Source organism: Mesoplodon densirostris, chromosome 6 (assembly GCF_025265405.1).
Source record: "Mesoplodon densirostris isolate mMesDen1 chromosome 6, mMesDen1 primary haplotype, whole genome shotgun sequence".
NCBI lineage: Eukaryota > Metazoa > Chordata > Mammalia > Artiodactyla > Ziphiidae > Mesoplodon > Mesoplodon densirostris.
The window spans coordinates 6,405,995-6,429,704 of record NC_082666.1 but is presented as its reverse complement, the minus strand read 5'-3'; the positions used below and the strand labels follow the sequence as shown (position 1 = coordinate 6,429,704).

General features: G+C 39.6%; 1 protein-coding gene across 7 annotated transcripts in view; it reads right to left on the bottom strand.

Annotated features, from left to right (window-relative positions):
- The window catches only part of FNBP1 (formin binding protein 1), a 135,896-nt gene that overhangs the window by 24,045 nt on the left and 88,141 nt on the right, over positions 1–23,710 (bottom strand). For 3 of the 7 annotated variants that reach the window (XM_060101645.1, XM_060101643.1, XM_060101644.1), the window contains exons 7-10: positions 10,885–11,013; positions 9,436–9,582; positions 7,344–7,541; positions 6,213–6,395 (exon numbers count right to left, since the gene is read on the bottom strand). In XM_060101645.1, the coding sequence (XP_059957628.1) occupies positions 6,213–6,395; positions 7,344–7,541; positions 9,436–9,582; positions 10,885–11,013 (657 nt within the window). The remainder of the gene's footprint in view (positions 1–6,212; positions 6,396–7,343; positions 7,542–9,435; positions 9,583–10,884; positions 11,014–23,710) is intronic. The other 4 variants (XM_060101646.1, XM_060101649.1, XM_060101647.1 and 1 more) reach the window with 2 other exon arrangements.

The window sequence follows — 23,710 nt, the reverse complement described above, 5'->3', positions numbered from 1 at the left end:
GAACACTAAAGAAATCATTTTAGAAAGGCTTAGGAGGCTCTTTTCATTGTCTATAAAATCATCTTTGATTTCTTAAATCAGCTATGCACAAGGCACCAATGTATTTATGTAGCAACTTAAAGATTTCATGACCTCCAATTCTCGAAGGTGCCTTAGACCTGAGTTGGAGCCTGGCATCATTCCTGCATGTCTCCCTCAGGTCCCCAGCATTTTTCATCTGCTTCTGTGGCTCCCGGGGAGGAGCAATTTTCAACGATTATATTTGCTTTTATTCCAAATGATCCAAAACATAAACTCCCTCATATTTAATATTCATATTTATGTTCATATTTAAATAAAGTTTATCAACATCTGTCATCCTCTTAAGACTCCAGTGGTAAAGAAAACCAAATCATGAGTTAAGCGTTAATTTTCTTAGCAACTTGAAGAAAAGATTACGATCACCTCTGTTAGACTCTGGACCTTTGTATTCCAGAGGTCTAATAAAGAAACACCAACAAAAGCACACACAAGAGAAACACAAATCAACAGTTAACTCTGAAGATTTGTTGCACAATGGCACAGCACCCACAAAACATACACCAAAAAACCTGATTAGATTCAGGACATGCATGGAGGAATTGTGCTTACCAGCTTGAGAGAAAGCTTCGTGTAAAAATTGAAGGGGTGACAGGGAAAAAAAGAGCGAGAGAGAGAGAGAGAGAGAGAGAGAGAGAGAAACAACAACACATGAGAAGAAGAGGAACTTGGTCCATTCCACTGAATTAACATAACACATCAATTCACCTGGCGCTTTGTGAAAATGATTTTTAGCGGTTCTGTGCCAAAGTTCCCAAGAGGGGCTGATCGACCAAAACCTTTCTTTAGCTGCCACGTTGCCAGAGCAAAGAATAAAGATAGAAAAGGAGAGTTTCCGTTTACTGTTCTGGATTGGTCACATCAGCCTGAGTATAAACCAATATAAGTTTGCAGTCGGTGAAACAGCATGATTATAAAAGATGGAAATAATCACATGGCCTTTTGTTCACCAAATTTCCCATGGAAAGTTTCACACAGACTAAAAGCGTTGGGAAAGCGATTAGTTCCACAACATCCCTGTAATATTTTTATCTTAAGGAGATCTAATAAATACGAACAGTGGCATTTCCTAAAGGTATTAAGGCAAAGTCTCAAACTGGTAAATGGGAACAAAGGACTGGAAGATGCTCTAAGAACCAACCTCCAGGGAGCCTTTCAGCGCCTGGCTGGAGGTGGAAGCATGATGCTCTCTCCCACCTGTGGACTGCATGCACCTCTTGCTCTGCAGAAGGTGTCTTCTGGGGCTTTCTATCGAACTCAGAGCCCTACCCACAGGGGTTCTATAGCATCTGGGGAGTTAACAGAAGCTGCTGCTCTTACAAGTTACCTTTAGGAAATAGATAGCCAACTGTCTCAACTACTGAGGTGTACTCTCTCCTTGCTATGGATTTCCTGTTAATTACCAGGACACAGCAGCTGCAATTCTGCTAGGCCCGGAGACTGGCAAAACTATACTAGTTACTGGATCCAAAACTGGATTAAAAGGCATCTCAAAATTAGGAAAAGAAACCTTGGGTCTTCAGAAACAGGTGAGACATGCTTTTTGGCTATAAAGCAGTATTTTGAGAGCTCAGTGCACACTTACTTAGCTGTTATCAACCCTAAAGTTTAGGCAATTGGTGATAGGATCCAAAAATATGTCAGAGACAAAGTACCAAAGAAAGTGTCCTTTGATTTTAAATTGGGAGGGGAGAGGGTGTTAAAAGTTCCTTAACTAGATTTAAAAAATCTTATTCTTCAAATTAACTCAAAGTTGATACTTCTTTGTGAACAAGCATTAAGCTTTTAAAGAAATTGTCCCTATGGGGAAAAAGACTTTTAAGGAAAGAAGTAGCAAGACAAAACTCTGGGGGCAACAGGTACAGTCATATTCATGACCGCTCTCCTGTAGGCAACCTACACGAATGCCTCGAGCCCCTCCTGTGAACTTTAGCACAGATTCTGTTCATCACAATTTCAGTTCTTTACAGACAACACGTATGGTGCACAGCAGAAAACTTTGCAAATATCTTCCCTGCAAAGCATACGACCATATACAAATGTTTCTCAGACATAACTGTGTAAATGTCGCTAATTTGAACTCGGCACTCTATCTGCTTTCTATTTGGCTACTTCCATTGCTTAAAGTAATATATTCTTTCTTAAGCATTCCAAAAACAGAATTCTAACATCAAAACTAAGAACATAGGAATATAACCACTTCGTAATAAAAACAAGTCATTAGGATTGAGAACAGATCCCAGTAGAGATAGGCAATATCGAATTCTCAGACACATTCAATTTTCTGAAGTGAACAGTGATGGATAATCTACAAGAAGTGCCATCACAGTATATGGTATCCTTTTTAACAATTATAAACTGGTTTTTGGTCTTAAGCTGTAAGCCAGCCAGTTAGATCATTTCAAATTAGAAACTGAATCATCTGCCAAGAGAATACTTTTAAAGGTTGCATTAAGTGCATGGCAAGACACCTGAAGAACTAAAAAGCTGTCAGTTTCAGGCAACAATTACGGAGCCTGGGGAGCCACGAGTGTCAATAACACATGAGGGCACACAGAGCTGGCAGATCCATGTGTTATTGGGCCGTCACAGGTACTAACCTCAAGTACAAAGAAAGGGGACAGTGAACATGAATATATAAGTATCTGGTTTAAGGTCCATGGAAAGTCATTTCACTGCTCTATGACCTTGCTCAGCCTTCGCTGATTTTTTTGGTTGTCCTTTACGGATCCACGGATCCATCTGTTTCAGACGTGGGTGTGGATAAGCGTGCTACACGCTGCCGTCTGCGAGAGTGTCATTCTCCCGTGACCAGCTGCCTTTTAGGGGTGAAATTCTGCCGTAAAATCATACCCAGTGACAACAGCTCAGACGGCAATCCCAATCAATGAAAAGGGGAAAAACACAAGATCAGCTCACTGACATTTTTAGGAAGTTGGATAGTTTGGTTCCTTTTTCCATGTAACTTTTCCGGAAGAAGAAGCCTGTGTGGTTGGATCGATACAGTGAGGCTTTTCCCAGTGTCTGGGTCAGAGAGCATCTGGGTCCCCAGTCTTGGTGCTGTCACAGGGGTTAGTGCCTGTGCCGTGACCGTATGACCTAGCCGTCACAGGTTAACTTACAAAATAATCCCTAGCTTCAAAAGCATACGTGGGTTTCCCTATCGTCCTCTTCATGAGTTCTTTGTGAAAACAGAGAGACTGAGTCTGCCAATAATCAGCAAGAGAACAAGGTAAAATAAATAAAATGAAAGTAACCAGAAGATTGTTACATCTGACAAACAATTGGTAGGGATTTTTCGATCAACGATGATGGTATTTTTCCGTACAACTAACTCTAAAACGCTGGGAAAATATGTCCATATTGTAGATTTAGAAGCCCCCTGCTCACACCAGAAAAAGAAATGTTAAGACAATAAAGTTACTTTGTAGACTGCAAATTGAGAACACACAATCTAGTTTCATTTTTCTTTGACTTCGGTAAAGATGAAATAATGGTTAATAATGGTGGCATGCCAATCTTTAATGATGTTCAATGAGACATTTGCTTACAAATGTGAATGATTTACAACAAAAAATATTTTATCCTACTTAGCTCTTCAAAAACGAAATTATGCGAAGAAATGTTTGCATAGGATTTATACATTCTGATAATAGAAACAAATGATTAAAATCTGGATCTGAAAGCTGCAAAATATGATAAATTAAAAGACATTAAAATAACAGATTTGTTATTCTCCTAGAATCCTTTTCCTATCTTTGGTGCAACAGTCTTAAAGTTAAAAAGTAGAATAAATGAAATAGCAAGGACAGCATCATTTTAGTCATGGATCCTGTTAAACCATGTACCTTCCGTTTTGAAATTGCTTTAAAATCAAATTTATTTCCCCAAACTTCAGATTTTTTTAAACTTCCTCATTTACTTCTGTGATGTATTTCCTATCCTTTTTTTTTTTCTGCACTGCTACTTCCTGAAGAAAAGTACATCAAATCTGATCCTAAAAACAGATCAACTAAAAATGAGGGAAGCAAAAATATGTTTCTATTTATTCACTGATGCTTCTAGCGTGTGTGTGTGTGTGTTTATTCTTGAAAACTCACGGATTAGGAAATTTTTTTTAAAAAATAGAAGTTTGCTGAGCACAGATTTGAGGTGTAAGAAATAAAATTTATTTTTGCTAATTATTTTTTTTAATGGGATAGGGTTCCTTTAATTAATCAAAATAACCTGTTTCTCATTTCACTGTTTTTGTTTTCAAGTGTTAATTTTTTCCTAGACATCTTTTCTTACACTTATTGATTACTGACATTCTTGGTCTCTTCCTAAACATTTAGAGAACACCATGAAACATGATTCAGAAACCATTTGCAACCAACAGACTGTGATATTGAGAGAAGAGTGGAATAGATACATATACAAATGGTAAACAATCATGAATATTCAACATCCTTCATTATGAGATTCCAAAAGACAATGCAGAGATATTTTAATAAATATAATAAATGAGTGCTATGTGAAGGTTTTGGAAGCAGCAGAGATGGGGTAACTGATTTACAGTTAATGTAAAGTTTTATAGTCTATAGTCTACTATAGCGACACATAGTCATATGTTGAAAATTCTTCGATGAACAAGGAGCAGAGATGGATGGAGAATTCTAAAAGCCAGCATAATGGAGATCTAATTATAGAACTCAACACGATTCATCATCCACTTTTGAAGCTATATTCTGCCTTCCAACAAGGCCTCTCTTGAAATCTTTAGGAAATTAAATTCTAATTCTTAACCTGGATATGCTGGGTAACCTTAAAACAGGATAATTCCACCAACTGCATTCTTTGCATAAAACTTTGAGATTCCATTACTAAAGGAACTCTGCATATAAAGAAATGAGGTTTTTGTCCCTTATTTTAAAAGGTAACAATGTAGTTATCTACTATATTTACAACTTCTTTACACAGAGGAAGGGAAAAGTAAAAATTATATTTGTACAAGAACACATCCCACTACAACTATATTTCAACTCCCACAGGACAGGACAAAAGAAAACCTTACTGGATATGTTAATGCACTTAATGTTTGTTTACTCATTATTCATTATAAAGAATATCTGGGGATGGCTTAGACTAGACTGACCATTTAGGTTTATTCAGGAGGCTAGGAATGAGCTTGTTCCAATTTTTTTCTAAAAAACCAAACTGGTATCTACTTTGGATTGCTGATCAATTCCATAAAACCCTGTGACTTAAGCACATGAGATCTTAATTAGGATGGCAAACCTGAGTCTAAATAACATCCACTTATGAGTCAATCATAGTATAATAGATTCTCCCTGAGTATGGACTCATAGAATCTCAGATCATAAGCAGGCTCCCTGGCTTTAAATCCTGGCTGTCTATCTTCCTAACTTCATCTTTGTACGCACCAGTTTTCTTATCGGTAAAATAAAGAGCTCTTAGTACCTAGGTTCATAGGATGGTTGAAAAAAGTAAATGAGCGCATAGAACAGAGTCTGGCAAATGACAAGCACTCAGTAAATGTGAGCTGCTGTTATTTCCCCCTTTAAGATAAATACTGCATTAGGCCTTTTTGCAGTCAGTCTGTTATCAGATATTTAATCAACATCTTGTACATCACCAAAATAGCTAAAGAAACCGCTGTAACCCATACCATTTCACCTCAAATCCTGAGGCATAGCTCAGAGAAAAGTACCCTCACTACACATTGTTTCAGTAATTATTAAGCAAATATTTTCTGACTCTGCAGTGATTTCCAACGCCTCAAATGTTGCTAGCTTTAGAAACGAAATCCAAGTTTCCTTTTTTGGTAAAATCAAGGTAAAATATTAATGACTTAGATGTTTCAAAAGGGAAACGGAGAAAGGTCCATCCAAAATGTACTACAGACAAAAAGAACTCTGGGGTGGCTTGCTCCCCACCCCTCCCCCACCCATCCTGCTTCCTTCCTTCTTTCCTCTCTCTGTGGCTCTTCTTTCCGGCTATAATGAATCATAGGTTCTTATTGTTTTATGTTATGGGAAAACACAATGGAGTCATTCACAAACAAAATAAGTTATGCAGAACAAAACATGCAACCAAAGCGCATAAGAGAGACAGGATTCCAGAGCAGAACTTACCCCACGCTTTAGACTCCTGAAGCAGTGGATTTTGGGTTTGGAGGTCATGAACTCGTTGAAGCGATGGGAGAGGGGTTCCTTTTGCTGCTTGGGAGACTGGGGGCCGTTGGGAACAGCAGAGGGTGAGGCAGAGGCAGGGGGAGGTGGGGGAGGCTGATGGGGGGATGTTAAAAGGGACATAAGCTACGTGTAAGAGACGGAGCAGTGACAGAGTAAAAAATCAGAAACAAGAAGATAAGACACAAAACAAAAATAAGCATCAAATAATATTTGAAACCCAAAGCAAGTCAAACACAAACAATTAAATATTTAGGCCATGGTCCAAAAGAAAATATATAAGGATATGTTAAATGAGAATATGATGAAAGTGGGAGTTTTAGTAAGGAAAGCAACAGAAGAATAGCAAGAAATATCTGACAAGAAGCTCATGCAGACTTTCACATGCAAACTACTGTTCTAATTAGTTACTCTAAACCAGTGTAAGCCAGAAGGGTAAATATTTCTAAACCACCTAAACTAACACAGCTTGATGGGAGAAAATGAAAGTCCTTAAATGCTAAGGTTGTGAAAACAGCAAAGACAGTCTTGAAATATTAAATTATTCTAAGGTTAAAGCAGTCATGTCGCCTTGATCATACTTTATGCCTATGTTAATGCTGTCATGCACTTACGTATCACACTATAAAAAGAAAATGAAAAATGTTCATGGATACATATGTTAACATGAGTTGGAAACCAAGTTATTAACCCATGGAAACAATTTCAATTAGATATGCTGATACATGGTTATAGAAATGTTGTACAATTTTCCTTCTCCCAGCCCAGGTAACCAGCAATCTAGGAGACTTAGGAGTGAAAGGCATGATGCAAAACAGCCAGAGGTCAGTAATTTGTTAGTGTGGGTGACACAGTGCAGGTGATAACGCGTCTGAAATAAGACAAATGGCCATGGCCAAGGTACCATCACCAAAGAGAGATACTGTCTTAAAATAAAATAGCACACTAGCTTTTTTTTTTTTTTTTTGCATTCTGAACCAAGCTTAAAATCTTCGTTCCTTTAAGACTAAAAGATAAAGTGAACATCTGCACACTTTATAACACTCATTTCACACTGGGTCCAGCCATCAGTACCTTATTTTTTTTGATGAACGGCCATAACTTTCCTTTGGATTTGCCAACAAATTTGAGCTCTGATTTGCCTTCTCCTCTGGAATTCGAAAGGCTGTTATCTGACACAGTGCGCTTCATCGGCTGAGTGTAATCCTCAAATTCAATGTCTCCAGGCGGCTCAAAACCGGACTTATAAGCTTCTATGGCCAGCTGTGAATCCTGAAATTACACCCATAACACACAAATACGTTCAAATGCATGCAAATACCTTTTATACAATGAACTATGATGACCTCATACAGATGATATTCTAAATAAGTTATATTGATTAATAATAGATTTTCTAGTAATATTTTTATCATTAGAAAGAATAATTTGTAAAGCTACATGTCTAGCTGAGATTTGAAGATACTTTTAATAACTAACCATTTTTCTACATTTACAGAAACAAATATCAATTAAGAATGACTTTGCTAAAAGCAGAAAAATTGGGCCATTTATTATTCAATTCCCTTGAAAAATACAGTAGTACAAAAACTGCTTCTCATCAGAAGGTCTTAAAGCAATTTGGCATACACAAAGTCAAAGCAAAGAGTAGATAATCTCTCTGATTTCTTTGGTTAATTGTGGTTCAAAGACATGAATTTATTGAATAAGTTTTCTTTATGTATATATTTGTTCACAGCCTCTCCTCTACTAGAATGTAAGCTCCCTTCTGTTTTTCCTCCACTGTGTCCCTAGTACCTAGATGGTGCCCGGTGATAATGGTGCAATAAATGTTTGCTGAAGAAATCAGTGAACTGATTGCCTACTCTGTGCTGTGCACCCTGCTAGGAACTTTGAGTTCAGAATCTTCTTGGGGTCAGGTGGTGAAGACCAATGTGTAAGGAAACGGCAACTGTCATGTCAAAGATAGACAGATAGATGTATAGTTAAACCGTTACAAAAGCACATGTGATTTGTAATAACTTTCTAACTCAGTGATCATCTGATTTAAAAAATCTACTAGATGGGACTTCCCTGGTGGCACAGTGGCTAAGAATCCGCCTGCCGAGGCAGGGGACATGGGTTCGAGCCTTGGTCCGGGAAGATCCCACATGCTGTGAAACAACTAAGCCTGTGCACCACAACTACTGAGCCCACGTGCCTAGATCCCGTGTTCCGCAACAAGAGAAGCTGCCGCAGTGAGAAGCCCGCGCACTGCAATGAAGAGTAGCCCCCGCTTGCTGCAACTGGAGAAAGCCCACGTGCAGAGACCCAATGCAGCCAAAAATAAATATTAAATAAATAAATAAATAACTCTTAAAAAAAAAAAAAACTACTAGAGAAGACAATTTGGAAAAATCTCACCTTCCTACAGTGAGCCCACATTTTAATTTGCCGTAGCTATTTCAGTTGACACCGATTTTGTAGGTGTGCCATAGGCATCAATTGTCTTGCAATAGCCAATCACCCTTCCTTCTTAGTAACAAGAACCCTGATTTTAAGTCAGGCACATGGCCACCCAGCAAAAAGGCTTCACTCCCCAGTCTTTTGTACAGCAGGAGGTGGCCCCTAAGTTTTGACCTCTGAGATCTCTTGAGATGTAGGCAGAAGTACAGGGAGCAATTTTAGGAAGGCTCTTTAAAGAGATGGCATGGGCCCTTCTCTATATAATGTTTTCTGGAATTTGGATGTGATGGTTGGAGCTACAGAAGCCATATTGAGTTTGAAAGTCATATCATCAAAAGCTTTTAACTAGGAGAAGCCTGGGTCGCTGAGAACTTGCGGACCATCTGCCCATACCATGGTTGGACCCTCTTGCCTCTAGACATCTTTACATGGAAGGAAAAATAAACTACCTTAAGACACTATTGCCATTGTTATATGAACCTAAACCCATACCAGCAGATTCAGCTCTACAATCCTAAGTGTGCCAGGGACTATACTAATCCAAAACACAGAAGGCTGAATTAAAAAACTCTAAAATGGTGCTGCTACTGTTGAAAAGTATTTGTGACCACTGAAAGCAACTACTTTCAGGTGATTAAATATGGTCACTGTGGAAAGGGGCAGGGAAATAATGGGACCCCAAACTCTTAGTTATAAATTAAGTCCAAACTATAGTACTTACATTTTTCGGATCAATTGACTCGGCTGCCTTGACTATTCCATCCAAGCACTTCCCGATGATTGGAATCACCTGCCGATCCAGCTCTGCATACGTCTTCACTGATTCTCCAATTCTCACTATCCTCCTCTCCTCCATCTCTTGTATTTTCTGAAACGTTAGAATTTGCATAAAATTAATTTGGTCCACCATTTTCTGGGTTTTAAAATAATTAATTAATTAATTAATTAAATTTTGGCTGTGTTGGGTCTTTGTTGCTGCGCGTGGGCTTTCTCTAGTTGTGGCGAGTGGGGGCTACTCTTCGTTGTGATGCGCGGGCTTCTCATTGCGGTGGCTTCTCTTGTTGCGGAGCATGGGCTCTAGGCACACAGGCTTCAGTAGTTGTGGCTCGTGGGCTCTAGAGTGCAGGCTCAGTAGTTGTGGCAGTCGGGCTTAGCTGCTCTGCGACATGTGGGATCTTCCCAGACCAGGGCTCGAACCCGTGTCCCCTGCATTGGCAGGCAGATTCTTAACCACTACGCCACCAAGGAAGCCTCAATTTGGTCCACTGTTACTTAAGGAAGTTTTTTTTTGGCAGCACTGTTACCTCTAAAAAATTCTCTAGGCGGGAAACAGGCCTATAAAAAGGTTAGAGTTACAACCGTAAATTTCTTGTGCCTCTACCTTAGCCAGCTGGACACCTATTTTATGAATTGCTGGGCTGCCTAAATGTACACTTTACACAATTCCATTCCAATTTCAGTAAGAACCCGAAACTCAAGTAGTTTTACTATTAACACCATTTGGTATTAGATTTTAAACATCTCCTCTATCTTTGAGGCACTGCTTTATCCTTTACCAAAAGTATGGTATTTGTTTAACTGCCTTGACACAACACAGGCTTACATTAACTAGTATACCTGCCTTCTACAAGCTGGAGGTTCTTGTTTGCTGTGTAGATACTATGACACAAATATTTATTATTTTTTCTACAGTTGGACTTTAAGTTGTAAAAAATTCCCAGAGTGGGAATGTATGTATCTTTTCTCACACTATTTTTGACAACCTAAAGTAGCCAAAAGAAAAACAATCCAAAGAAAAGAACTGTCATCTATTCAAATCCTACAACTGTCTCAATGCTGCTTAGATTCCTAGAGGTAAGTTGGAATTTTTGTAACCAGAATGGTCCTTTTAGCAAAAAGAGTGTTAATCTGAGAATCACAATTCTAAGGCTGACCAAGAATGGCTGCAGGGGCAAACCAAGGAAGTTTGCAAAGGCTATTGATTAATCTTGAGATTCATGTTATATTTCATCTTAATGTCAGTCAGTGCTTGATCTGAATGTTTTAAAAAATGATTTGAATTAGAGGAAACTTAGAATTATATAAATACTTAGAATATAAGCCCAGAAATCATGATTCCAAGGCAACATTTTTCTAAGCAAAGCAAATCTGAGAGATCTGAGCTCCTTACCTGAAAGATATTGGGAATGTGAGTATGGTAATATTCATGCTGCTCGTGGTTGAATTTCTGAAGAATTGATGAGTAATCTGCTTTGCTGTCCTCTGCCATTTGGTGACGCATTTGAGCTTGTTGTCGTGCCTTAGGGCAAAAAATGAGAATACCCCCATGTTTACACATAATAAGTAAAAGCCTAGGATTGCAAACTGGAAGAACTGGGGGATCAAATTTACCTCCCATTTGTTGTATTTAGCAGGTGCTGTTTTAAAAAAAATTGTTTAAACAATCCAATCCAAAAATGGGCAGAAGACCTGAAAAGACATTTCTCCAAAGAAGACACATAGATGGTCAACAGGCACATGAAAAGATGCTCGACATCACTAATTATTACAGAAACGCAAGTCAAAACAACAGTGAAATATCACCTCGCGCCTGTCAAAATGGCTATCAGGAAAAAGTCTACAAATAACAGATGTTGGTGAGGATGTAGGGGAAAGTGAACCCTTGTACACTATTGGTGGAAATTGGTGCAGCCCCTATGGGAAACAATATAGAGGTTCCTCAAAAAACTGAAAATAAAACTACCATATGATCCAGTAATTCCACTCTTGGGTATATATCCAGAAAAAAAATGAAAACATTAATTCGAAAAGATACATGCACCCCGATGTTCATAGCAGCACTATTTACAGTAGCCAAGACATGGAAGCAACCCAAGTGTCTATCAACAGATGACTGGATTAGGAAGATGTGACACACACACATATATACACACACAATGGAATATTACTCAGATATAAAAAAGAATGAAATACTGACATTTGCGGCAACATGGATGACCCTAGGGAATATTATGCTTAGTGAAATAAGTCAGACAGAGAAAGACAAATACTGTATGATCACTTACACGTGGAATCTAAAAAAAATAATGCAAATGAATATCAGACTCACAGACAGAATACAAATTTATGGTTACCAAAGCGGAAAGGGACAAATTAGGGGTATGGGATTAATGATACAAGCTACTATATTTATAATAGATAAGCAACAAGGATATACTGTATAGCACAGGGAATTATGGCCATTATCTTGTAATAACCTATAGTGGAGTATAGTCTGCAAAAATACTGAATCACTATGCTGTACACCTGAAACTAACATAATATTATAAATCAACTGCAATTCAATTTTTAAAAAAGGAAAAAGAAATTATTTAGAATTTGAATTTACTTTAGGCAAGGATGTGCACCCTAATTTTTCACAACCACCAACATTCTCTGTTGTCTTAACTTGGCCTTACTTTCTAGTTTGACACACGTGCCAACATTCTTCATTGTCTGCACTTGGCCCAATTTGCACATTTATGTTACCTAGATTTAGGTTCCCTTATGGGAACCGCTGATCATATTTTTTATTTCCTGAGGAGGGGACGGGTGATCCATAAAATTTTTAATCCAATTCTCAATGGAGTTCATGAATTAAAAAGGCATATCGGACGGGCCTCCCTGGTGGCGCAAGTGGTTGAGAGTCCGCCTGCCGATGCAGGGGATACGGGTTCGTGCCCCGGTCTGGGAGGATCCCATATGCCGTGGAGCAGCTGGGCCCGTGGGCCATGGCCGCTGAGCCTGCGCGTCCGGAGCCTGCGCGTCCGGAGCCTGTGCTCCGCAACGGGGGAGGCCACAACAGTGAGAGGCCCGCATACCGCAAAAAAAAAAAAAAAAAAAAAAAAAGGCATATCGGGTCTTCCCTGGTGGTGCAGTGGTTGAGAATCCGCCTGCCAATGCAGGGGACACGAGTGTGATCCCTGGTCCAGGAAGATCCCACATACCGCGGAGCAACTAAACCCATGAGCCACAACTACTGAAGCCCGCGCGCCTAGAGCCCGTGCTCCACAACAAGAGAAGCCGCCGCAATGAGAAGCCCGCACACCGCAACGAAGAGTAGCCCCTGCTCGCGGCAACTAGAGAAAGCCTGTGCACAGCAGTGAAGACCCAAAGCAGCTATAAATAAATAAATAAATAAATATTTTTTTTATAGGTACATGAATCACTGATCTAAAGGGACCTTTCTAAAACTGTCCACTATGTTTATTTTCAGAATATACTTTAAAGAAGCAGTAAGTATGGTGCCCTCTTTGTGCTTTTTATGTGTGTGTGTGTGCGCGCGTGTGCTATTTTGTGTTTTACTGCATTGCTTTTCTCCTAAATAATAACAGAATTCATACATTTGTTTCTCTCTTCTCATTCATTTTTTGGCTAATTACACACAGGCAAGAAAGGGGCTCTTAGTGACAAGCTGCAGAATCGAATTGAAAGTTCAAACAAGAATGTCTGTAAAGTCGAAAGTCCTCCACAAATAGCAGAGATTGTTATGCTGGTAACAGCTCCTCAGACTCCTCCAGCACCTTGGAGGCGCCTTGATAAATACAATCTCATGAATCTCTAAGACATCTGAGGTCCGTGAAGGGCAACAACTACCCCCTGCCAGATGAAGAGGTGGCTTGGCCTGTATACTGGGCAAACTTACCACACTGAACCAAGAACACAACAGGAAAAGGGCCTTGTTCCAACATACCCAAGGCAACTTTTGTTTGTTGTTTTGTCTTGTTTTACTGAACCTAACTGCTTAAAAAAAGAAAAAGAAAAAACAAAGAACCGTTCAAGTGCCAACACGAAGACGAAAGGCTGGAGTCGTTTGTCCCACTCTCTGTCTGATCACTGGTACCAGATCGGTTTCTTCACACCTCCATGTCCTTCATTGGTTTCCTGCCTCTGTGACTTGAAGGCTTAACCTGATTTCACTTCCTTGATACGCTTCGCTCATCTGTGTATCTGTGAAAGCCCAAGGTGGTCATTCAGAGCTGCTTCCTTTATTTTCTTCTCTGTTCATACGTAAACGCTACCCAAATGCAGGGAACAATCTTAATATTTCCAAACTGATTTCCTTATTACCTGAGGCTTCTTAGTTTCTTAAGACCTTTAGGTACCTCAAAACCAATTTACCAACTTCTCACCTCCCCTCAGTTAGTTCAGCTGCCACATTCTTCCTCTTTGTCAGCGGACTGTTAACTCCCTTCCTGACCATACGCTCTGGCTTCCGCTTTACTGTGTTCGCTAGCAAATACATTAAGCTAGTCCCCAGCATGTTGAGTCCCCAGCTACCCTGCAAAATCCATGCCTTTCCAATACACAGTAACCCTCCTCCATTTAAATAGTAGCCTCCCCACCTACGTGCACTCCATCTGTTCCCCTGATGCAACCAACTCAAAAATCCTTTTAACTCTTTCAATTACCTAGAATTTTATCATTTCTCACTCTATTATGACTATGGGGGAAAAAAAAACACACAAGGAAATTCCCAGGTAGACTCCCATTTCTAAAACATTCTCTCTCTCATTTACAAAACTTCCTCAGAAAAAAAGTCTCAGAAAAATCCCAGGGGAGGGAGGTTCCGTCATCTCTTTTGTAAGGAGAGTAGCAAGATGGACAGTCTCCTTATTTATTTATTTCGCAGAAATGATTCTAATTTGGTGAAAACTTAAAATAGCTTAGTTCTGAAACAGAGATCAGAATGTCATCATTAAGTATGCACTTATGTGTGTATACACACACACACACACACACACACAGCCCACATAAGCAGATGAATGTTTCTTGACAATCAAGCCATCATAACGACCATGGAATATTTTACTCATGAGAACTGGAGGTGAACCTGCCAGAGGGACCCCAGCACCATCTGATTGGAAGTGGTCGCCATCCTCTAACCCCTGAACTCCCCAGAATCTCTAATCGTGTTTTTGCTTTGGCTATATAATTGCTTTTATTAATATTAATTCATAATGGTTTAATATTAATTAAACTATTAATATTAATTCGTAACAATTAAATTATTGATTAAACTATTAATAATTAATTAATATTAATTCATAATAGTTTCACAGTGCCCTGCACAATGCATTCCTGAAGTGTAACTAGGTGACCAGTAGATGTAAACTATGGAAGAAACTGAGATAAGGAAGAACATGGATAAAATCCAGCCTGGAAAGTGAGCCGAGTAGAAGCAAACAAACAGACCCCAGAGCGAATGGGTCTACCTTTTGTAAAGGAAGCATGATCTCTCTGGGAGTTTTCTTGAAAGGAAAAGTTTGGACCTGAGGTTGCAAAAGCCTCTGTACTTCTGCAGATTCTCTCTGACTCACTAAAAGGATAAAGCAACATTTAAAAGCAGCAAAATATTGTCACACATCAGATTCTGCAAGGCCACGGCAGGAAGACAGGACTGTCTTACTCTCAATCCCAGCATCCAGCTGCTTTGGATTAATACCCACGGTTGAATCCCAGGCCCAGGAATGTGCCATCGTTCTGACCAAGATTTACTATGGAAATCTATTTTTGTTTCGTAAACTGCTGTGTTTATTTTGCGATGGAACTTCAACAGTCTCTCTCTAAAACTAGTGCTGAGTCAGTTACTCATTACTACAAATATGTTTTTAAAAATATCTTTAAAAGTATTTTCAAAAACTTACTTGGAGTAACCGCTAAGTAACTAGATATTTTCGAGAGTGTATCTCCTAATGACTAAGGCTACATGAAGATTAGAAGCATCACAACTCCTTCCTTTTTAAGTCCATCTGAAAATAGCAACTATTATCTTAAAGAGGTATAGTATTTCTATTCTCAGCCAGACCATTAGCTATTTCTTTTCATTCATGTTCTCATTCTAAGAATAAAAGATACTGCATCTTATAGCAATATTACTGTAGGGCAGAGAGACGGTCAGAGGATTTTTATTTTTTAATGACTCAGAGTTACAGAACTTAGAGATAACATTCTAAAAAAGTCCAGAATGACCACAACTGCCTGAGGCTGTAATTCACAGACATCATTAAATAAGAACTACACGTTGCACTGTCAATCAGAAAGGCTGAATTTAAATTTTAGAATTTCTTTGACAAATCCTTGGGAATCTCCCCAAATAAATCCAAATAGGCCTAAGTATGTATTGTTTAAGTGCTACTTCACTGCTTAGTAATTCTTAACACCTCTAACTCAACATCCTCTGGAAATAAAGCTGTGCTGCCTGAAAGGTCAGAGTTACAGTTTCTAAATAAAGAAAACAATATTTTAGAAACTGAGCTGCAGCCCAATGCTTCTAAATCCTCACAGGTTTAAAGACAAGAATACTAAAATCCATTTAGTTAGTTAAATTTAGATGATTAGCATGGCCAAAATGTGTAGCTATTTCCTGTTCAATTACTATTACCTTTTCCTTAATATTTCAAATAATAAGAAGAAAAGAACACTGCTGGCCGAGTCTCAATTGTCATAAACAGAGAAAATGAGCTATACTAAGGAATGGGGTTATACTTACTAGGTTATACCCTCACATCTTTTATCAGGGCTGCTTATAGCTTTTGACTTTTTAACAAAATGAGCAAATATGGACTGGTTCTATTTATATATTTATTGTTAAATACATAATGAGATGTATTATTATTTTTTTTTTTTTGCGGTACGCGGGCCTCTCACTGTTGTGGCCTCTCCCGTTGCGGAGCACAGGCTCCGGACGCGCAGGCTCAGTGGCCATGGCTCACGGGCCCAGCCGCTCCGCGGCATGTGGGATCTTCCCGGACCGGGGCACGAACCCACGTCCCCTGCATCAGCAGGCGGACTCTCAACCACTGTGCCACCAGGGAAGCCCGAGATGTATTAATTTTTGAACATGACCTCAGACTTCTTAGGACTGTATACACTGCTGTTCCTTAAATGATAAACTATTTATTGCAGCAGCATTCCTAGTTTTGGAAAGTCATATTTTTCCTTGGTTAGAAGTATGTAAATGTAACAACTTAGAAAGGCCCCACTTGATTACCAAAAATTTGGGGAGCACAATGAAAAATGTTTCATCACTGGTAGTTCCAACAGCAGTAAATGTTCTCTGGAGCAGCTGGACTTTCAATATTTTATTTCATCATTATCATAAGAAGAGATCAATTGTATTTTAGGCCAGAGGGGAAAGGAGGGCTAAATTGAGATTTTTTTCTGAATTTACTGTTCTGAACCACAGCTAGGATGTCCATATTTATTATCCAATAGCCAGTGACCTGCAACAGCTCCACTTAGGGGGCAGATGGCCTGACCACCAGCCCCGAAATCCAGCCAAAAGGGCACAGAGCCTGGGCTGGAGACACAGCAAGAATCCAGCAGGGCACCTGGCTCTCGATTCACCCCTCTGCAACTACCTGAGCTGCTGACTTCATATTGTGGATAAAATCAAACTTAGGAATTTAATAACCTGGGTTATCTGGCCTCTCTCCATCTTAGTTCTTTTTTCACCCAATTACAAAAATATGCTTGCTGTAAATAATTCAAGTTTACAGAATGGTAAGGTTTAGAAAGTAAAAGTCCCTGCACATTCCACCCTCTGGTAAACATTGGTAATAGTGACAACCTAGTGTCCTTCCCTGGTGGAGCGGGATCTGAGATAACACTGAGAGGAGGTAGAGCAGCCTTGGGAAATTCACCGGAAAGTTCCAAGAACACAGCTGCAAGGACATCATTAAATGACACCATCACATTACAATGATCCCCAATCAACAGCTGGCAAAGATGTAGCTCCAACGACTGGAGCACCTTTCCTTTTGGACGTGGCCAGGTTAAAGAGAAGAAATGCACACATTTTCACAGCATACAAGAGAGGTAGGGGCCACTGGATATTGTGACCTATTCTCTAGGTGTGTCATCTCCCCCCACCCGCCATGGAGCACCACACAGCATGTGGGATCTTAGTTCCCCGACCAGGGATCAAACCCACACCCCCTGCAGTAGAAGCATGAAATCTTAACCACTGGACCACCAGGGAAGTCCCTCTAGGATTTTTTTTCTTTTAATAAAGGATGTACTTTTTAAAAAAATTTTATGTAATTTATTTATTTATGGCTGCATTGGGTCTTCATTGCTGCGCCCGGGCTTTCTCCAGTTGCAGTGAGCAGGGGCTACTCTTCTTTGCTGTGCACAGGCTTCTCATTGTGGTGGCTTCTCCTGTTGCGGAGCACAGGCTCTAGGTGCGCAGGTTCAGTAGTTGTGGTGCACGGGTTAAGTTGCTCCGCGGCATGTGGGATCTTCCCGGACCAGGGATCAAACCCATGTCCCTGCATTGGCAGGCGGATTCTTAACCACTGCGCCACCAAGTCCTCCTCTAGGTATTTTTGAGACCAGAAAAACAGCAATCTATTGAGAATCCCTGAACTTCTAACTGGTAAACTGAATTTCTCTATGATTTGTCAATGATTAGGAGTAAAACTGATTTCACCCTAGTCTTTGACCCAGCAATTTTACTTCTGGGAATTTATCCTAATGAAATAATTTTCAGTGTTCACAAAAGATATCCACACAGAATTGTTTATAATAGCTAATAATTTGAGACAATGTCCAGTAATGTGATTGATTAATTATATGTCATACCCTTGATGGACTATTGTGTAGCCTGGAAGAAAAATAATGCGAAAGAGTATTTAATAAGGGAAAGTGAAAGCTATATATAATTTAATTTTTTTCAAGTTTCTAAAACAGTATTTACAGTATAATCTCATTATTATAAAAATAAAACATTAGGGCTTCCCTGGCGGCGCAGTGGTTGAGAGTCCGCCTGCCGATGCAGGGGACACGGGTTCGTGCCCTGGTCCGGGAAGATCCCACATGCCGCGGAGCGGCTGGGCCCGTGAGCCATGGCCGCTGAGCCTGCGCGTCCAGAGCCTGTGCTCCGCAACGGGAGAGGCCACAACAGTGAGAGGCCCGCGTACCGCAAAAAATAATAATAATAATAAATAAAACATTAATAATGATCACTTCTGAAAAGAGTGATTAAGTTAATTTTGCCAAAAAGCTTAGTGAAAGAGGCAAATTCTAATGCAGAATTCCAGAAACAGTGAAAGATTGAAGAGGTATGGCTTGCCTTTGAGGTACACACACACACACACACACACACACACTACTCTGAAAGATATAGTAGGAGGGATATTAACAAAGGAAGAGATGGAAAAGCTCTCTGTCTGGAATAATGTTGTTGTATGATAAATGGCATTGTTTCAATTTCCCAGCAAACTGTTGCATCTAGAATATATTTTCAAGTTCAAGACTAAAATGCATCTAAAAATTCCTATTCAGACAGAGCACCGTGAGTTTGTGTTGGAGACTTCCAGGCCGGGACTTGCCAAAACAATGAGTCTGTCTTTGATAAATTATAAGGGCAGCTAAAATACAGAACACAGAAAAACTTCAAAATAAGTTAACCAAAGAAATATGCTTGAAATATTCCAGCAATTTCCTGACTTCTTTTTTTTTTTTAAACAGGCTTACAACTTCTAGCCCCAGCATTGTAGGTTACTTTAGTGCTGAAATAGGAGAGAATATGGAAAGATAGCAAATGAGACCAGCATCTCAATCCCTCAGGGGCCATTCACTTGCTAAACAGTTTTAAGAAAAGGCCTTCTGTTTCCCTATACCCCAGTTGCCTTATTTAAAAAGTAGAATTAGAAGGTGAGTGACAATTTCTGCTGAAACAGAAGCCACTGCTGATATGGTTGCTCTTGATGCTGGCATACCTCCAAGTTAAGCTGGTGAAAACAAACTTGGTATGAGCTCAGAGATCTTGGTAAAATATAAATCATGGTCTCCAAGACTTGCCCCCTCCTCCTCCCTGGCTTCTAACACATGATTATTGGCAAGGGTCTGGAGTTTTCAGTTATAGTAGGTTGAGACTGATGATCTCTTTCTCTTCCCTTTCTCCCCTTAATAAGTAACGTCACCCCAGATATGGATTCTGGAAAGTTGATGCCTATATGATCACCATTCTCTACGGCTGTGGCATTATTGAGAAGAGCAAAAATACTGAAAGCACTCTGAAATGCAGTTCTACAAAACATATATATTCCTTAGAAGAGTAGAAAAAATGAATCATGTTATATACCCCAGAAAAGAAATGAAATACCATGAAATCTGAGGTATATATATGTACATACACACACACACACACACACACTGGAATATTACTCAGCCATTAAAAATAATGAGATAATGCCGTTTGCAGCAACATGGATGGACCTAGATATTATCACATTAAATGAAGTAAGTCAGAGAAAAATACCATATGATATCACTTATATGTGGAATCTAAAAAAAAATGAGACATGTGAACTTATCTATAAAACAGAAATAGACTCACAAAACAAACTTATGGTTACAAAAGGGGAGAGGGGAGGGGGATAAGTTAGGAATTTGGGGTTAACAGATACACACTACTATATATAAAATAAACAACAAGTACCTACTAGGTAGCACAGGGAACTATATTCAATATCTTGTAATAACCTATAATGGAAAAGAATCTGAAAAAGTATATATATGTTTATGGCTGAATCACTTTGCTGTACACATGAAACATTATTTAAAAAACTACACTTCAGTTTAAAAAAAAAAAAAGAGAAATCTGAGGTGTTTGGTGAGCAGCTGTTCATCCTTAGTACCCAAGTCACAACAGATGTTTAATCAGGAATGTTTAATTTAATGTTTAATTTAAAAATCTTACAGATGTTATTTTCAGTAATATATTCTTAATAGGTCAAGATAAAAGATTACAGGCCCTTCCTGAATTTTGACCACAGTACTACTTTCCTCTGCATTCTTTAAGCTGGGCAACACCTAGCAAAACTTCTAGTGGTCAAAGAAGACAACAAAGAAGTTTGATTAGGTATCAGGCTATGGGATGATGTGGGGTAAGAGTGTCCTCTGAGAAACAAAACCTTAAGCCTGTGTATACCATAAAGGTATTGTAAGAATCTCCACCACAAGAAATTAACATAAAAATCGGCCTCAGGTTGTCTGGCCAAAATAAATACAAAACCCTAATGGGAGTGGGGATACACCCACAATCCTGCTTTTAAGGGATTCCCAGAGGAAAAAACCATCCCTGTTGAAGGTATGCTCATATAAAAAATAATAATATTATCAATCATAAACGCACAAGGAAATAAACCACTGTGAAAGCTGACACAGTAGAGAGAAAAACTATCACCATAAAAACTTGAGCTAGGGACTTCCCTGGTGGTGCAGTGGTTAAGAATCTGCCTGCCAATGCAGGCAACATGGGTTCGAGCCCTGGTCCAGGAAGATCCCACATGCCGCAGAGCAACTAAGCCCGTGAGCCACAACTACTGAAGCCCGCGTGCCTAGAGCCCATGCTCTGCAACAAGAGAAACCACTGCAATGAGAAGCACGCGCACCGCAATGAGGAGTAGCCCCCCTCGCCACAACTAGAGAAAACCCACACGTGGCAATGAAGACCCAACACTGCCATAAACAAACAAACAAACAAATTAATTAATTAATTTTTTAAAAACCTGAGCTAAAAGAAAAATTTAAAGAACATATAAAACAAGAACATTTAAAAGGATTAAAGAAATAAAAGAAGCAACAGAAACCACAAGAAAATGAAAGACATTATAAAGATGAAGTATATCTGAGAAAGAAGCAAATGGAACTTCCAGAAATAAAAAATGCACTCATTGAAATTTAAAAACTTAATAAATCAGTTAAACAATAGAATAATTGAAGAGAACTCATGAAGTAGCTGAGAAAGTTACACAAAGTGTAATATATAGAGATAAAGAAATGAAATGAAGGAAAAAGAAGTTAAGAAGCATGGGGAATAGAATGAGAAGTTTCATACATATCTGAGCCCCAGAACCAACAATTCAAGAGAATGAAAGAAAGGCATATTTGAAGAGTTAACACCTGAGAGTTTTCCTACATTTATGAAAGGAACAAATCCCCAATGAACCCTAAGCAGAGTAAATAAGAAACAAAAAGTCTGTACTTTGAAATATCACAGTGATGCCACGGAACACCAAAGGCAATGATAAGGTCTTAAGAGCTAGGGAGGACAGTCAAATATCCACAAAAGGAACACAGTTAAGTAGTTAGCCAACTTCCCAAAAGGAACAATCAATGATAAAAGACAATGGAATGAGGTTTTCAAAATGTTTAGAGAAAATCATTGTCAGCTTAGAATTCTATACCTAACTAAACCATCCCATTAGAGTGAGGACAAAATAAAAACATTTCAGCCAAATAAAGAACTTGCTACTCACAAACCCTTATGGAAAAAAATAAAAACAACCTATCATTAAGAAAGGAGGGAATTTAACCCAGAAAGGAGGAATATGCACGAAGTAACAACACTTGGCCTGCCTTAGTTCATGTCTCTGGCTGTGTGGATAGATGGTGAAGACATGGCTGCCCCCTTTAGATGGTCCCTGAGCCCACTTCTCCTTACTGGGCCCCTAGTACATACTGAGGCTTCACATCAATTGCTATTTATCACCTTATCCCAACCCATTATCACCAGCCTAGTTCTGTAGGCAAGAGCAGTGGCTAACAATAAAGAGCTCATTTAATATAAACCAGGAGTGAAATCATACGGTACACTGGCAAGGACACTGAATTCACAAAGAATTCATAGACATGTGCTTCAGTCTAGCTCTCCCACATCCAGCATGGCCATTTTAGGTTAATGGCAATTTTTTTTTTTTTTTTTTGCGGTACGCGGGCCTCTCACTGTTGTGGCCACTCCCGTTGCGGAGCACAGGCTCTGGACGCGCAGACTCAGCGGCCATGGCTCACAGGCCCAGCCGCTCCGCAGCATGTGGGATCTTCCCGGACCGGGGCACGAACCCGTGTCCCCTGCATCAGCAGGTGGGCTCTCAACCACTGCGCCACCAGGGAAGCCTGGTTAATGGCAATTTTTAAAAATTTTTTCAATTTTATTTTTATGGCTGTGTCAAGTCTTAGTTGTGGCACGTGGGATCTTCTTTCAGGTGTGCAGGCTCTTCATTGTGGCATGCAGGCTTCTCTCGTTGTGAAGTGCAGGCTTTTCTCTAGTTGTGGTGTGCGGGTTTTCTCTTCTCTAGTTGTGGCACACAGGCTCCAGAGCGCGTGGGCTCCACAGTTTGTGGCACACAGGCTCTCTAGTTGAGGTGCACGAGCTCAGTAGTTGCGGTGCGTGGGCTTAGTTGCCCCGTGGCATGTGGGACCTTAGTTCCCGGACCAGGGGTGGAACCTGCATCCCCTGCAGTGGAAAGCGGATTCTTTACCACTGGACCACCAGGGAAGTCCCAGGTTAATGGAAATTTAACACTGTATAGCCTTACCTTTTTTTATCTATAAAGGGATAAAAGAATTATGGCAAGGACTGAAACCCTCTTCAAAAAAAATAAAACACGTTCCCAGTATAAGTTTTTTGAGAAATAGGTTCAATACTATTTCATGCGGATCACATTCATTCTCCCATTTCACTCTTAATATCCTTCACAATCCGTTCTCATGTCACCTCTCTGGGAGATCCTACTCAACTCCCCGTTCTGTCAACATCAGCAGCATGCTTCCCGCAATGCCTGGGATGAAGTTCTCTCCATCTCAGATGCTCCCTCTCTGCTCTATCCATTCAATTTCTACCCATCCATCATACTCAAGTCCTGATTCTTCCTTCAGCCCTATCCCAACAACCTGTAATCCACATGGAGCTTTTTCAGCTGCAGAATCTATGAGCAACTTTTAAGCTCCTAGTATTTGCTGGTCATAAGACCAGGTGATTTCACATATGATGTACCTCATTAATCATTTTTTAACTACTGCTGCTCTGAATATCTTCACCCCGCAGCTTAGCATGTTATTATACACATTATCTGATTCTGCAATTGACCCGAGTTTTCCTTGTCTATCTCTTTGTTATCTGCTAACCAAGGCCCTCGAGAAAGGTATTCATTATAATCTTAGGATGC